General features: G+C 39.0%; 1 protein-coding gene across 1 annotated transcript in view; it reads left to right on the top strand.

Annotated features, from left to right (window-relative positions):
- CPE (carboxypeptidase E) overlaps window positions 1-17,890 on the top strand; it is a 119,202-nt gene that overhangs the window by 68,782 nt on the left and 32,530 nt on the right. The window contains exons 2-3 of the mRNA XM_045463769.1: window positions 14,767-14,963; window positions 16,890-17,057. Coding sequence (XP_045319725.1) covers window positions 14,767-14,963; window positions 16,890-17,057 — 365 coding nt within the window. The remainder of the gene's footprint in view (window positions 1-14,766; window positions 14,964-16,889; window positions 17,058-17,890) is intronic.

The following is a 17,890-nucleotide window of genomic DNA, read 5'->3' as shown; positions in this document are numbered from 1 at the left end:
TTCATATAATTAGAATCATTCAATATTTGTCTTTCTGAGACTGGCTTATTCCACTTAGCATAATGTCCTCAAGATTCATCCATGCTGTCACATATTGCAGGATTTCCTTCCTTTAAAAATTTTTTTTTAATGTTTATTTAATTTTGAGAGAGAAAAAGGGAGACAGAGCACAAGCAAGGGAGGGCAGAGAGAGAGAGAGGGAGAACAGAATCCGAAGCAGGCTTCAGGCTCTGAGCTGTCAGCACAGAGTCCGATGTGGGGCTTGAACCCATGAACTGTGAGATCGTGACCTGTGCTGAAGTCAGACGCTTAACCAACTGAGCCTCTCAGGTGCCCCAGATTTCCTTGCTTTTTAAGGCTGAATAATGCGCCATTGTATTTACCCACTTTCTTTATCCATTCATCTGTCAACGTTCACTTAGGTTGCTTCCACATCTTGGCTATTGTGAATAGTGCCACAGTGAACATGGGATTGTGATACCTCTTTCTTACGGTCCATACCATAGCTGCATCTTGTGATGTGTGGCACCTAACTGGGACAGGAAATGCCTTACTTCTGTCTGGGGAAGGGAACCATAAGAAGGAGACACTGCTGGCTCTGACCCTGCTGGGAACTAATAAAGACTAAAGCAAAAGGCGACCTCATTTATTACTGGGTGTACTCTTATCCTTCCTACCTGACCCCTTCGTTCTACCACACCTGTAGCAGTGGGCTGCCACACTAAGACACTTTTGATCTTTCATCCAGTGTCCAATGGATTATTGGATATCAGTACCCTAGAATTTGGATATTCAGGGCAAAGCAGAATGGAATATTAAAATTTGATTAAGTGAGGCAGATAGCAAGGTAGTTAAATAATTTGCTATGGTGCTCAGTCATGGGTGTTGAATCCCAGCACTGCTCTTAGTAAGGTGTGTGATATTGAGGACACTATTTAGATTCCCAAACCCTTGGTTTCTTCATCTATGAAATGCAGATGAAAGTAGTGCCTACCTCACAGGATGTGTGTGCATGTGTGATTAATTAATAAATAGAAAGTCCTTGGAACAACCCCTGCCACAGGGTAAGACCTTAGCACATGCAGGCCGTTGTTAATATCACCAAACCTAGGTCTCATACATGGTATAGATGTGACATGATTAGTCTGTGTTTACGATGTCGTAATGATAATGCCTACATGTATACCATGAGTTGAAGAAGGATAAGATGAGATGGAGGTGAATAAACATTTGAACATTGCCGTGTGTGTTAATGGGTTCACGTGTGACACCAGAAATGTTGAGCTGCCAATTTTGCTTTCAAGAATGCCAGTTTATCTAAGGAGGGATCTAATTCGTTTTGTGACTTCTGTTTGTTAATTTTCATGACTGCCCTTGTTGCTCTGTTAGGTATGTCTTTTCATATTTACACGCTGTGGGGATAAGACATATCTAGATCGGAGAAGTGAGTATGAAGACAGGAGAGTCATTGGTAAATAATGAAAGGAGAGTACCAGATATATGAAGGAAATAACTGTACTTCCTACCTTAAAGTTGAGATATGCGATGAAACTATGTAGATAAAGCTGTAAAAGTTTTTGTGCGTTTGCTTTGGTGTCGTGCAATTTCATGAAGGGTTTTTTGGGTTGTTTTTTGTTATTTGATTATCTTACCAGAAAAGAAATTCTTTTCTTGCTGGGCTTGGGATACAGTTATTTATCCTTTTTGTTTGTTTGTTTGTTTTTTGAGCGGTTAAGCACTTAGAAATTATGTTAAATGGCAACTTTTGATATAGATGATTATTTTTACCATTACACTTGAAAACCAATAGCCATTTATTTTGTTTACAAAGAAATGTTTCAGTAAGAATATTTTGGACATCATATCTCACACCATCCAAATATAGAATCTTAAAAAAATTTTTTTTTTCAACGTTTATTTATTTTTGGGACAGAGAGAGACAGAGCATGAACGGGGGAGGGGCAGAGAGAGAGGGAGACACAGAATCGGAAACAGGCTCCAGGCTCTGAGCCATCAGCCCAGAGCCCGACGCGGGGCTCGAACTCACGGACCGCGAGATCGTGACCTGGCTGAAGTCGGACGCTTAACCGACTGCGCCACCCAGGCGCCCCATGAGAATCTTAAATAACTTTAAAAGAATCATGAACAAGAAAAATGACAAGGTTTCAATATAAAATATTATATTGATGTTTTGGGATTGTAGGTATTGTTTACTTGGGGACACATGAAATTAAAGATGATTAATTAATACTTAGTAACTGTCCTTGTTTTTTTTTTAATTTTATTTAGCAGAGTATTTCCATATTATTTTTTTATATAAAAAAATAAAATGTATTATAAGATCAGAAATCTCTAGTCTTTGTTGGGGAGTGCGTGTATCTGTTTAGTTGCCAACTTGTCCTTGGATGAGATTTTGTTCCCCTCATTGTACTACCCTCTCCTTTTCATTGCAAAAAAAAAAAAAAAGAAAAAGAAAAGGAAAGAAAGAAAACAATAATCTCAAGTGCTTATCTTAGTCCCCAAAGAAATAAATAAAAGAGTAGCAGAAGATGGGTGAGATGGAGTGGGAGATAAAATTAGGATAGGTGCAATATGTAAAAATCTTGAAAGTACTTTACTGGGAGAATTATACACAAAATATGATACTGCATAGCTTATAAGAATCCATGACTATTCATAATTTATTCATAACTACATTAAAAATGTAGAGCCATGCATAATTATTTAATGTATTTTTAAAATTTAAATATCGGATATAATATTGAGAAAAGCCATATACTTTCCTATAATCTGACTAGTTCTAGAGCAGTCTAGGGATGTTTCAAGAAGTCCTGTAATACTTTACCATCCTCTTGTATCTAACATTGGGTTCAGTATACATCAGCAGATATTTTTTTGTTCATGCAGTTTAGCATTTACAGTGAATCTTAGGCCTCAGGCCGTGTAGCGGCCTCCACAATTATACTGTGTGCCTTTGGGTGGGCGGGCACACAAGTTGGTTGCAGCAAGCCAACACTAAGAAAAAACACTCAAGTTTCCAAAGAGTCTTTTTGTTATTTGAAAGTCAGTCTCTTGGGGCACCTGGGTGGCTCAGTCAGTTAAGCGGCTGACTTCGGCTCAGGTCGTGATCTCACAGCTTGTGAGTTCAAGCCTTGCATCGGGCTCTGTGCTGACAGCTCAGAGCCTGGAGCCTGCTTTGGCTTTTGTGCCTCCCTCTCTCTGCCCCTCCTTGACTCACACTCTGTCTCTCTCTCTCTCTCTCTCTCTCTCAGAAAATAAACATTAAAAAAAATTTAAAGGAAGTCATCACTTGCTTTTTCTTTTTCTCTCTATCCCCGACTCTTGATTCTGGAGGTTCCGAAAGGCCCTCCTATACTCAGAGTGCTCCACAGACCAGCAGCAAGTGCCCCCCCCCCCCCCCCCGACCCCAGCACACACACACAAGGGGGCTCATTAGAGTTTCAGGCGGGCCCTTCTCCAGATCTGCTGAATTGGAATCTGCATGTTAACAGGATCTTCAGGTGATTGACAGCCAAGTTTGAGGAGCCTGCCCTATGGAATAGGTCAACACTAGACTGATATTTTTATCTATACTCCTAGAAGGATTGGTTAATTTTCCAAACTCACTTAGGCTCCACAGCTCTTTGAAAGATCCCAGGACCACCTCGTATTACTGTTGGAAGCTTCTAGCTTCTATATATTTCCAGTATGGAAGATTGTTTATATTATGTTAATAGCATCAGTCATGAGCAACCATTTATTGGTTACCTATTGGTTGCGGGCATGGCACAAAATGTCTCAAGCTGTATATTTTCTCACTTAATCTTCTCCACAACTCAGCAAAAGAAGTTTTAGTAAGCCAATTTACAGAAAAGAATCCTGAGGCTTGGGGAAGAGGTTATTTGCGAAAGCTTAGATATACCATGTTAGAGCTGAAATTCAAACCCAAGTCTGTCTTCTTTAAGTCCATGCTCCCCAATCCCCTAACGTTCTTTTAAACAGTGCTTTGTTGCTGCCATATTGCTGTGTTCCATTTACAGTAAGGAAGGGCATGAAATAGTCTATTTATCTGGATCAGGAAACAAGCTTATGTAAGAAATGTATGTTGATATTTATCTGGGCTGTGATTTCTCTCTTTCCAGATTCTGACTTCTAAATGTCTAGTACAAATTCCTTAAGTCTGTAAGATCTTTGTATAGTTTTGCGAACTTTTTTTTTGCAAATGTGAGGGAAGAGAACTCATACTTTTGTTTAAATCAAATTTTAACAAAAGCTCCAATGACTCATAAATTAAGAGCTATCATCCTACTCAGTCTGTATCCCACTGACCCTCACCATTGGAATTCCCAATTTTCGGCTGGCATCATTGAACTCATTCTTTCTTTTTTTTTTTTTAATTTTTTTTTTCAACGTTTATTTATTTTTGGGACAGAGAGAGACAGAGCATGAACGGGGGAGGGGCAGAGAGAGAGGGAGACACAGAATCAGAAACAGGCTCCAGGCTCTGAGCCATCAGCCCAGAGCCTGACGCGGGGCTCGAACTCACGGACCGCGAGATCGTGACCTGGCTGAAGTCGGACGCTTAACCGACTGCGCCACCCAGGCGCCCCGAACTCATTCTTTCTTAATCCCAGAAGGGCATCAGGATCATCTCAAGATCTTTAAAAAAAATACGGTTGCTCAGACCTCTTCTCAGACCTCTTGAAGTATGATCTTTGGGACTGGCACTCAGAAATCCGTATTTGTAAGAAGCCCACAACTGATTCTTACCTAGAGAGCAGTTAGTCAGCAGTGTTTTCTTTAACAACTTTGAATAAAAGGGGATACTTCACGCATGCCCTGGTATGGAATAATCTCCTGGCGGGAGACCTAGAGGAGATCCAGCCCTCCCACAAGGGAATCATCACCACCTAGTACAGGCTTTCTAAGGTGCTGAGGCATGCAGAGAGATCTGGAGGGCTCTGTTTTGCTCCTTACTCTCTAAAGTATACTCTCTTTTATTGCCCACTGCTTCTGATACTAGTGTGTGTTTAGCGTTGCCAGCCTTTAGTTATGATTGAGAAAATAACAACCTGAATATGTTTTGATAAGTCCGTTTGACCTTTGAGTTATCTTCTTCCTGAGAAGAAGGAAAAGAAAGTTCCAAGGAGTTTCTGGGAGGAGATTGTTCACGTGCTTATTAGCAAACTGAAGTTTTTCTCCATTCATCCGTGTCTGCTAGAAATGCTTGACATTTTCTACCCACATAGGTTCTGATGACATCACTTTCACTATCACCTTTGGAGTAAGATGGGCTGCTTTCATGCGCATGCAGAGTGGTGATTGGTGGATATGGACTTGTGTTTTTCCATTACTTTTTTGTAATCTTGTTTTAGTTCACGATGATGATCTACCATTTTCTCTTTGTTCCAGAGAACTGTACAAGCTGTCAGGTAACATTTATTGAGAACTACAATTTGTGTAGGGCAAGTTTAGAAGCTCAAACACCAATAGTTTGTCAAAGAAAAGCTATTAGGCTCTGTTTCTGTGGAATCCTAGGATCTGAGGTCATCCAGTCCAGCTTCTGCAGCATGGCTTCGAGATGGCTCTGTGCCTTCTAGGGGGGTTGATGACTTCACAACAGCCGTTCTGGCTTTCAACAGCTTGAGCTGAAAGAAAGTCTGTTCTTTAGCTGTGCTAAATACTCTCTTTAGACTTTCTAGTCACGATTCCAATTTTGTCTTCTGGAGCTTTGCAGAATTGTCCAAACCTTTCCCCTCACAACAGCCTTTGGGAACCCGATGCTGCACCTAAACTTCTCTTCCCAAGCTACAACATGACTCCTCATGGACATTATTTTCTAAAACGGACACATTAATCACAACCACATATGTTAGTGAGAGAGCCAGCAAAGACTGAATTGTCATCATTTGCTAGAAACCAGGTCCATTTATGTTTTCTTTCCCTGTCTTCTGGTGCCAGTTCATTGAACTCTTCTGTTCTTGGCCCCTTAAATATGTTAATCTTCACATTTTATTTTATATAATAAAAATACTGGTGAAAGACAAGAGAGCCTTTAAGAGTTACGTAAAATACAATTACTTTTATTTTTATTTTTTATTTTTTTTGATTAAAAATTTTTTTTTAATTTTTTTACATTTTTTTTTTCAACGTTTATTTATTTTTGGGACAGAGAGAGACAGAGCATGAACGGGGGAGGGGCAGAGAGAGAGGGAGACACAGAATCTGAAACAGGCTCCAGGCTCTGAGCCATCAGCCCAGAGCCCGACGCGGGGCTCGAACTCACGGACCGCGAGATCGTGACCTGGCTGAAGTCGGACGCTTAACCGACTGCGCCACCCAGGCGCCCCTGATTAAAATTTTTTTAATGTCTACTTATTTTTGAGAGAGAGAGAGAGGAGAGAGAGAGAGAGAGAGAGGGAGAGAGAGAGAATGGGGGAGAGGAAGACACAGAATCCAAAACAGGCTCCAGGCTCTGAGCTGTCAGCACAGAACCCGATGTGGGGCTTGAACCCACGAACCATGAGATCATGACCTGAGCCAAAGTCAGATGCTTAACTGACTGAGCCACCCAGGTGCCCCAAAATAAAATTACTAAAAGATGCTTTAAGGTCCAGGATCCATTTTCTGTAAATACTTGCACAAAGGCATTCTGATAAACATTTGATGTTATAGATATAACTATTATAGTACTTTAAAAATAATTCTGTCTTTCCTGGTGATTAATATCTGCAGAAAGATTTCATGGTACCGCATCATTAAAATAATCTCTGCCTTATCTGATTTCTATATTAAAATTTGTTCTATGTTCATGTCACGATGCTCTTAAACAAATCAAAGATTTTTTTGAATCTAAGACTTTTGTAAGCAGCCTTTCTTTAGATAGTAACTATAAAAAGTTTCATATTACTGATTTTAAATAATCAATTTCTGTGATTTTTAAACTATGGATTTCTGTGAGTGGGCATGGGAATTATACTGCCTTTTTCATTGTGAAGATAGACTTGAAGGTCAAGACAATAGGAAGAACAGAAGAAATTTTGAATACCTGGAATGATAAATTTTTAGAAAAACTACTTCATAGGTTAAAGTAAATTTTTTTCATTGATTTATTATAATTAGCATTACACCAAAGAGTGATATAATCCAGTCAATCAGTAACTGCTAGAATAATTCACTCAGGCCCCCCCCCCCCTAAATTTCTCTTCTCCTCTCTTCCTTTCCTTCTCCCTAGAATGAATGGATAATGGTGCAGTGCTTTAGTAAAACGCTCTATCTCAATAGAAAAAAAAACTCAAACCTCTTTTAGTTCTTACTGCATAAAATGAAACATAATGAAAGTATGGTAGATGCTAGCCTAAAAAAATATATAAATATAAATAAGCAAAAACACACATATTTAAACAAATCTATGTGTGTGTTTGTTTTTGTTTTTTGAGAGAGAGAGAGAGAGAGAGAGAGAGAGAGCATGTGCACGTGCCTGCATGTGAGCTGGGGAGGGAGACAATCTTAGGCAGGTTCCTCTTCCAACTCGGGGCTCCATCTCGTAACCCCAGGATCACAATCCCGCAAAAATCGAGAGTCGGAAGCTTAACCGACTAAGCCAATCAGGTGCCCCATGGTTTTGTTTCTTATAATGTGTTTGAAAATCCTTCAGATTTCTTAGACCTCAGATTCTGCTCCTGGAGAACTGGTGAAGAAACTGTAAACCATATATTCCAAATGATTGCTCTCCATATGCAGTGGTGTGTGCAGTTGAGTGGTGGTCTCAACTGGTTTATGAGACCTATTTTTAGTTTTCAGGAAATTTGTGAGCTGACTGACCTCACATTGATAGCTTCAGATTGGCCATGATGGGTGTATTTATACCATGGAAATTGGCAAAGAGCTCAGAGCTGGTTGTTAAACATTTACTTGCTCATCATTGAATATGGGTATTTGTAAAAAGTTTCTAGGATACTTGTATAAAAACAAATGTTTTAATTTAAAAAATTAAAGGTACATGTTAATATTGGGAACTCTGACATTGCTTTTATAGACTTGTAAGGCTAGGAGTATCTTCTGGTCTTTTGTTTGTCCGTCTTTCCTCAGGATCTTACTAGACACACGCTAGATGTCATTTGTAAGAGAACTTTAAAATTACATGTTATGGCTAATGCATAACTAATATTTTCAAAAATAATTCTGGAATGCATCTCTGCAGAAAAATTCTGTAATGCATTCTCTTTTGGCTGCCCATTAAAAATCAGATGAAGTAAGATTTTACTTTCAAGATGTCATGTAAATTTAGTTATTTTAAAATAGGACTATGAAGGAGGAAGCAAGGGGAGGTAATATAATCTTCCATACTCTGTGTTGTCTTCTGCAACTGATTTGTTCTTCTTTTGCCCTTCTTTGGTTTATTTTCTTGCCTTATTTATTCTCTCTTCATCTTACCCGTGGAAGAAGAATCTATTTTCATGTCTATACCCACCCTCTTCCGTTACTTATTTGACCCTTGGAGATTTTTTTAGGAATATGTTCAGCATTTTTGGCTGCTAAAATGTGCTAAAACGTGAGCCAATTAATGACATATTTATTGACAAGTTTTAGGAAACTTGCAGGGTTCATTCTGTGAGAATGATTTGCAAGCTATAATATGTTAGAATGTCAAGCAAGTGGAAACAATTAGTAGCACTAATGTCTTAACCCCAGGTTTACCACTGAGAGAGGGAGATCATTGATGAAAAGGCCCATCTGTTCCAGAGATGGTTCCAACTTGCTTGCATAGCCATTTGTAAAGCAAATCAGTTCAGAGATTATACTGCCTGTATAGCTATTTATATATCTATTTGGCAAAATCGTTGGTTTTGTGCACATTTTACCATGTTTTTGAGATATAAGACTTTATTTTTGGATACTATAGTTATTCAGCAATGTGTTTAGTATATTACACGCACCAGGAACATGTATTTTGAAGTTGTTGCCAGCTCTAAGAATTGTGAAATCAGTGAGTTAAGTATACCTTTCAGATGAGTTAGTGGACTTAACATTTTGGCAATAATTTGATGTTGGAGGAATAGATTCATCTCAGGATGAGTTTCATTTCTATTTATAGAATGAAAGATGGTAGAGTTCTGTTACTAGAATCAAGTTCTTTCTTAAAATACCCTTAACCTACTTATTTTTTTCAAATAATGATGCTACACTTCTTACATAGAGTTTCACGGTTTACCACCTATTTTCACATTTATCTCATTTTTCCATTAGATATCTGTCCTCTGCTCTTTTCTTCCCATGTAGAAGTCATTGAATCATTGACTCTAAGATTTGAAAGGGCCTTACAAGTCATCTGATCAAGTCCTCTACCCAAGTGGTCAGCCTGTCAGCTGTTTCCAAGAGGAGAAAATATTAGAGACAGAGAGGGTGACCATTGGGTCAAATAAGGTAGTGAATGTAGAATTTCTTTTTTTGTGAGAAAGGCAGACAGTATGATTTCTTTACTTTTACCCTTTTATTTGATGATGATGATGATGATTAATTATTTTGGCTCAGCCTACTGAGCCTGTGAACTTCTGCTTTAGAGGCTCTCTGGTCACTTTAAGGCCATCAATTCTTACCATCCGGGGCCTTTGTCAGTCTGTCAGCTTCAACCTTTACCCATGGGCCAAGCCTAAGGCGTGTGACTTTCTGAGATTGTAAAATACTTGTGTTTTATTTCTGCAACAATTGATATTTCTTCAAGTTTTTTTCTTCTCTCTCTTTTTTTTTTTTTTTTTTTTTAGTGATTTAGTTATTTCAAATCACATTAATAAACAATTGGAACAAATGAAGAGTTAAAAGTACGGAACGTAAAAATCGTTTGCCTGCTCCAGTTTGAAATTTATTTATTTCTGACTTCAGTAAATCTTTGGCTCTTATTTTAAAATGCTTATCAGTTATTCTTCTCTTGTTGTGATGAGGATACAAATCCAGGCAGGTACATTGATTGTTCTGTGACGCAGATGGAAAAGACGGAAACCCAGCCAGGCTGGGGCTTGGTTTGTCAGGTGATTATCTTTTAATCGTGGCTTGATGGATGACTGTATGCCATGTGAAGTCACTGGAAAACTGATGGTTACGTGAAATTGTGGAAAGATTGATGCAACAGGGGGAACTGTGCTTCCTGAGTCAATGCAATTGGCAATTTGGCAAATTGCACAAATATGATTCCTCAGCTGCAGGATCAGGAACTCAGGGTAATCACTGTGTAAAAAGGCAAATGAATTCGCTAGCGAGTGCAGAAGGTAAGATGAATGTAAAATCAACCATCTCCAAGTGCACTAAGAGTAGTTCTGCCGCCTTGGCTTCCCGTTGCCAGGAGAGGGATGAGCTAACACCTGGGTGTGTGTGCGTTACCAACTGTGTCCACAGGAGATGATACACCTGCTAAACCTGGGATTCGTTCTGTATGGACACCGTAAACAGGCATGCACACGTCCTCCATTTCACAGCCCATTGTTAACTACGGCTTTAGAGCCACAGAAAAGAAAATTAAGTGTTGATGAAAAGCCGTCAGTCCTCCTGTAAACAAATGTAAGGTAAACGGACTTAGAGGGGCTTATTGTAAGTTCAGAGTCTTCAATTTTATCTCTATTTCCAAATGAAGGATTCTGAAGGCAAAGCCTCTCCAGGACTCTTTGTTTAGACTTTACAACAAAAATAGTCTTAGGGAGTTCTTGCCTAGAGGTTTTGTGGTTCTCTTGTGACCATGGAGATTAATCTTCTTCCTGGGAAATCAGCTGTTCACAACACTGCTGCTTTCATTCCCAGAGAATTTCCATTCCCGCCTGGGAATGTCGGATACAGCAACAAGCATTGAGGTCTCTAAATATTGCCCCCAGGTCACGAACTCCCTGACCCTGTCTCAAGTCCCCTTCAGTTATTCATTTTCCTCCTCACTGTGCCAGAAAGTTTTCAGGTGGCCACAGCCCAGCTGCATCTCAAGGGCACTTTGTGCTGTCGGTGATACTGCTGGGAGGTTGGGAGTGAAAAGCAAGACCATTCATTTATTCATTTACTCATGGATTCATTTAATCAGTATTTGTTGTGCTCTTGTTGTGTTTCAGGCTCTACGTTGGGTAGGAGTAGTGCACTAGTGAGCTAAAAGAGACACCATCCCAAGACTGACAGACCGTGTAGTCTGGGGGTGCAAGATCAAACAATCACACTGATTAATGTATAATTTTCACACTGAGGTATTAAACATAACAGAAGAACTGGAGTTAGACTAGAGATACTCTGAGGAGACCATAGTTTTCCGTGACTGGAAGAATGTGGAGGCAGAATGGGTGTGAGAGAAGTAAAGAGGCCAGAGCCCCAGTGAAGGAGGTGCCTATGGAGACTAGGGAGGTGCAGCAGGCAGAACCACAGGGAAATTAAAGCCCTTGTAGAGAATTTTGGTCTTTATGGTGAAAGCAAATGGGAAGCTAGTGTGCTGACGGGTTTTAGATGGAGGAAACCCAATGGGGGTTGTGTCATGAAAAGATAATTTGGTAGTGGGAGGGAGAAGGGCCATATAGGTGGCAGGGATATTCCTTCCACTTTAGAACCTTGAAGCTGGTTGGTTATGTATCCAACATTTCTTCATCGTTGCCTCACTGCCGAATACTGTTTGTGTGCACATCTGTGTCCTCCTCCAGACCCTACATTCTTTGAAGTTTGGGACGCTCTTCTATTGGCTTTCGGGTCTGTAGTGTCAGACACCAGTTTTGCATATGCATCCAACAGATGCTTTATTTAAATATTTTTTAAATATTTATTTATTTTTGAAAGAGAGAGACAGTGTGAGTGGGGGAGGGGCAGAGGGAGAGGGAGACACAGAATCCGAAGCTGGCTCCAGGCTCTGAGCTGTCAGCACAGAGCCCGACACGGGGCTCGAGCCTGCAAACCGTGAGATCATGACCTGAGCCGAAGTCAGCACTTAACCGACTGAGCCACCCAGGCGCCCCCAACAGATGCTATATTTAAAAAGTGTGGCTCTTCTTCATCGCACAAGACACGTCAGTAGGCTTAACACAGCTCTTCTGTATTCTGGGGATGGCATTATCTAGCGATCTAATTTGTTCCAGAAGACAGTGGAAGATAAAAATACACTTGCCTTTTTCTTTTGCTAAGTCACATGTGCCTTGAATTCCATTTCCATACATTAATGACTTCTAGAAAATGACCTTTGCAGTTCTCTCTTCACGTCAAACTAAAGCATTGCTATTTTCATTATTATTACTATCTCCTCATAAATATAAGAGACATTTTAGGGGAGATTTGCTTCTCAGAGAAATTTCCTACAGAGTTGAAGAAACAAAATCACATCGGAAATTTTCTGACTTTGAAAACCAGGCGTTTTTGAGGCCATAAGGGTGGTAATGCTTGTGTCAGAGCCTAGAGAGCAAGTTCTTTGCAGAAGCATTCAGATTCAAATATAAAATATACTGTGATGACCAAACACACACTGGGGGGCTAAGCGAGTATGAGTTTGCTATTTCTCCTTTAAATGAGTAAATGTGTATACATATATGTGTATGTGTGTGTGTATGTATATATATATATATATATATATATATATATATACACACACATTTTTTTTTAACCAGAGAAGTAATACAAAATTTCAGTGAGTTAATCTATCTTATCTTATCTATATCTTATATATCTTATATATCTTATATATATCATATATATATGATATATATATATATATACACATTTTTTTTTTTAACCAGAGAAGTAATATAAAATTTCAGTGAGTTAATCTACTATTTTGGGTTGTGGGCCAAGCTCTTCTGAGTGACTGAAGCCTCCAGCAAAGCTGTGTTTAGGTGAGGGGCAGGACCAGACTGCCTCCCACAGTGCAGTCTTCTCAATAACTTTGTCAAAGAGGCTTGTAATCTTCCCCTGGCTGTTTGATCTCTATTTTCTTTTGTAGCGGACTGCTACAGTTTCTTTTGTGCCTCAATCAGATTAATATCCAATAGGGGAAGGTATAAAGCACATGAGTTTGACAGAAGGGAAGAAGGTTATTATGACATTTGAAATCAGAAGCAAAGAAAAGATCTCTTCTCATATACCTTGTGGGCAAGTCCCTGGGGGTACTTTTATTAGCGACTTTCACTGAAAGTAAAAAAATGAGGGGCATATAAATAGCACTGATCCTGCTCCTGCCTAGATTAAGATTAGCTTAAGTGCGGGCTGAAAGGTCACACAAGGGCATGGTTCTCTGTAATAGGTAATCATTTAAATCACACACTCAGGAATCTCATGCAAAGGATGTTCAGATAACATATTTCCAGAAGAAAAATATTTCCAGCTTTTCTTTTACCAGGGGTGAGAAGTTCTAGTTGATTTTGTAAGTGGGAAAATTCTTTCCACTGCAGAAATTGGGCCTGGGGGAAGGATAAAGCAGAAGGGAACAGAACAACAGGATTAATTAAGATCATTTGCTGCTCTGCTCCACAATTTTATTACTCCTCCTAAAATGCAATGGAGAGCAGCAGAAACGGGCCACAGTGATTTGTGTTTGAATTCTGAGCCCTTCAGCAAAACGTATCCTCTATGGGCTGCATTTGTGCAAGAAGAATGGCAATAAAAATATCTGTCTTTCCCATTTTAGTGGGCTTTTGTAAAGAAAAAAATAGATTATGTAAGGAAAACACCACACTTGTTATTTGCCAGGCACCGTTCTAAGCATTTATACTCATTCTTTCACTTGGTTCTTAAAATAATCTTATAGGTAGACTCTATTCTCTCCTTTTATAGGGAAAACAGAGCCACGGAGAGCCAAAGTAACTTGCTCAAGGCTGGCCAGTAAGTCTTGATGCTAGGATTTGAACCCATGCACTCGGGTTCCAGAAGTTCATGCTTTTAATCACTCGCATTAAAAAGAGGAAAAACAACAACAACAACAACAACAACAACAACAACAACAACAATGACTCTTAACTAAATGAGAAGACCAGTTTTTGAATCCTGGCTTCATGGGCTGTGTTACTGTGGTCAGGCCTCTTAAGCACTCTGAACTTCAGTTTGCTCATCATAAAATAACACCTACTTTTAGATGTTTGGTGAGGACTAAGTAAGAAAAAAATGCAAAGTTCAGTTTTCAACCAATAGGAGGCATGCAGTATATTATTATTTATTGAGGGTGGGATGGTATATTTGTCTGCTCGGGTTGCCCTAATAAAATACCGCTGACTGGGTGAACAGTCAGAACAACAGAAATCTATTTTCATACAGTCCTGAAAGCTGGAAGTTCAAGGTTAAGGGACAAGCAGGGTTGATTTCTGAGACCTCTCCCTGGTTTTCAGGTAGTCTTCTCGCTGTGTCCTCAAATGGCCTTTCTCCATGCACCTGGGGAGAGAGAAGAGGGATTGCTGGTGTCTCTTCTTCTTGTTGAAAGGATTAGGGTCCCACCCTTATGATCTCATTTAACCCTAATTATTTCCTTAAAGATCCTGTCTCCAAATATAGTCACATTGGAGATTAGGGCTTCAACAAATGAATTTGGAGGAGACACAGTTGAGTCCTTATCAAGCTGGTAAGCTGGGGAGAGAGAATTGGAAGGAAAGTAGCATTTGGAGTATTTTTGATATTTAAAGTAGATTTCTTAGGTAGCAATTCGGGAGGCAGAAGAAACTGTCAGCTATGTATAGTAAATTAGGAGATACACAATATACTCATAACTGTATGCCATTTGTATTCCATTTGGAGCTATAGAAAGTGTCTCCATACTATCGATTTTTGCTCTTTTAGGTGAGCCTGAATTTAAATACATTGGGAATATGCATGGTAATGAGGCCGTTGGACGGGAACTGCTCATTTTCCTGGCCCAATACCTGTGCAACGAATACCAAAAGGGGAACGAGACCATCGTCAAGCTGATCCACAACACTCGTATCCACATCATGCCTTCCCTCAACCCCGATGGCTTTGAGAAGGCTGCATCTCAGGTGAGTTCTGGCCAGCTCAGAGCAGGGCACGCTTTCTTCATTTCATATGTTTGTACCTATGTGCTTATGTGTAAGTAATATACTCATGTGAAGTTTACATAGAGGGCAGAGGAGGATATAAGGGACATGCCATTCAACTTGCTGGCAAGAAACAAGTTTAGAAGGAAAGAGATGGTGGGTGAGTTTCTTCAGCAGAGATTGCCAATGAGAAATTTTGTTAATAAGTCAATATTCAATTAATGTTTTGTTGTTAAATAAGTCATATTTATTCACCCACGTTTGTGACTAGATAAATTTCCTTTCTTCTAAAAATCTAAAAATAGGACTATTGCCAAGTGTTGAAGAGTAATGCCATGGCTGTCTCTGAATGAGGTGATGTCCTAGCGCCCTCTACTGACAACGAGGAAGAAATATTTTGGCCAGATGAATGTTTAATTCTTGTCTATGTATGATGAGTAAAGTAAAAAACAACAACAACAAGAACTCTTCCTACATCAAACATGAAATTAATTTAATACATTGTAACTGTTAGAGAACCTGGGAAGTAATGACAAAATTGTAAGAGAAAATATATGGTATGCGTTCTCTTTTTGTTTGCACAGGTATGGAGAACCTTAGCTGCAGTTTTCTTATTTTATAGGAAGGTACTAAAGTATATAATAGGATGCTTATCTCCAGGTAGAAAGTTGATTTGCACCCTAAAAATGAAAGATCCAGTGATCTGTCGGTTTGACATTGTAAGAAACCCAGACAGTGAATTTCTGTAAATAACATCGATACAATTTCTAAAGTGATAAAAGGAAAATTCTAATAACATAGAGAATTAAATTATTTACTATCTTAAGAACTGTAATATTATTTGTTATAATTAATAATTATAAATATAATTATATTCAGAATTGTAAGACAGAAGGACAAAAAGATTATCATTTTTATTTTGTTTTAGATTTTTATTCCTTAGAGTCTAAGTTATCTGGGCTTATATAATCTCAAGAATATGGGAATTAGCTCTATGTCATAGATTATGTATAATTTAATAGTAAAACAAGAAATATGCATTATGGAATATAGCTAAATGTCTTGGAAATTCATTAAATTTCCAGATTATGCCATTACTGGAATAAAGGGCTTAAAATTGAACAGAAAATTTTCAATTTACAGAGCTCTATGAGGTTGTTCATGAAGACTGTAAGAGGGAGGTATATTACTAATATGTAAATAATTTATGTTAAACTCATTTAAAACCTCCGATCTTTAGTAATTTCTTTTGAATACTTAAAAGATTGATTGCTGTGATTTACAAAGCCAATGAATATTTTACTTAAACCCAAATCTAGACTGGCATGATTCATTTAATAAAATTTTTTTTAAGTGTTTTTTACTTTTGAGAGAGAAACAGAGATAGAGAGAGAGAGAGAGACAGAGCATGAGCGAGGGAGGAGCAAAGAGAGAGGGAGACACAGAATCCAAAGCAGGCCCCAGGCCCTGAGCTGTCAGCCCGATGTGGGGCTTGAACCCTGGAATCTTGAGATCATGACCTGAGCTGAAGTCAGATGCTTAACCCACTGAGCCACCCAGGTGACCCTAGATTGGCATGCTGTGAAAGGTATCATCTATTACTAATATATACAGATATTTTTTGCAGTTTGATGATACATATCTTTTAAATGTAATTATTATTACATTTAAAACATTATTATTTAAAATATTATTCATTGAAAATATTTTTGAAATGAGCATAACAAATACTTTAAACCTGATACCTTCATATGTTTGTCAGTAAGAGAGTGAAAATGCAGCTTTGAGAGGACATTGCTGAAATAATTAACCTTAATAAATTATTTTAAAAATCATTAATGAAAACCTTAATTAGATAGTAACAATGGTACTAAATAACTTATTATTTCCCCCCTTGATCTTTTTCAGCCTGGTGAGCTCAAGGACTGGTTTGTGGGTCGAAGCAATGCCCAGGGAATAGATCTGAACCGGAACTTTCCAGACCTGGATAGGATAGTTTATGTGAATGAGAAAGAAGGTGGTCCAAATAATCATCTGTTGAAAAATCTGAAGAAGATTGTGGATCAAAACACGAAGGTAGAGAATATGTGTAGTTTCCCTGGGTTCTGTCCTCTAGCCTAAGGAAATGTGTTCTAATATCTTCAACATAATGGAGGACTTAAGAGTAATACTAAAGCTTGTATGGGATAATTAGCCAGTGCCTGGAAAGTCAAGGCTGGAGACCATGGAATTGGGCAGGGGGTCAGGGGAATAAGAAGTGGGGTGGGGACATGAAGGAAAAACCCAGTTGGGGGTGTCTTAAAAAGTCTTCACGGCCTTTCAGAGGTGCTTTATCAGCACATCAGAGCATTTCACATTGTTGATCTTTTTCTTTTTTTCCAGAACTTTCTCCTTCTTTGCTTTGCACAACTCCACTCTCTCATGCCCCTTCTACTGCCTTTCCATTACTGCTCAGCTTCTTTCCCGGCTTCCTCTACCTTGGCTAAGTGCTGGCCTTCAGGGTGCAATCTGCTACCCTTATCTCTTTCCCTGCAGACCCATCTCTGCAACTCCCGATCTCCTGTGGAGTTCTCTTTCTCTATTTTACTTACTCACTGAGTCCCTTTATCTGGCGACACCCAGGGCCTCAAAAAGAGACATTTTCCATAAGAAAACAGTGTTTTCTCATTTACCCTATCATCAAAGCCTTGATTTTCTCATCACTGTTACCACCCACCAGCAATCAGTTGGATCCCAGTGATTTGAGGGCCATAACACTTCTTCAGTTTCCTCTACTCTGCAAATTCATTCCACTTTTTGGTTCAGGCCCCCACTGTCTCCTGCTCTCATGAATACAGTAGTCCCCTATTCTTGCTTTGGGTTTCAGCCTCTCCCAATTCTGTTCAATCTTCTCAGATTCCTCCAGAGTG

Source organism: Leopardus geoffroyi, chromosome B1 (assembly GCF_018350155.1).
Source record: "Leopardus geoffroyi isolate Oge1 chromosome B1, O.geoffroyi_Oge1_pat1.0, whole genome shotgun sequence".
NCBI lineage: Eukaryota > Metazoa > Chordata > Mammalia > Carnivora > Felidae > Leopardus > Leopardus geoffroyi.
Note: the sequence above shows the minus strand (reverse complement) of the source record. Positions and strands in the feature narration are given on the sequence as shown.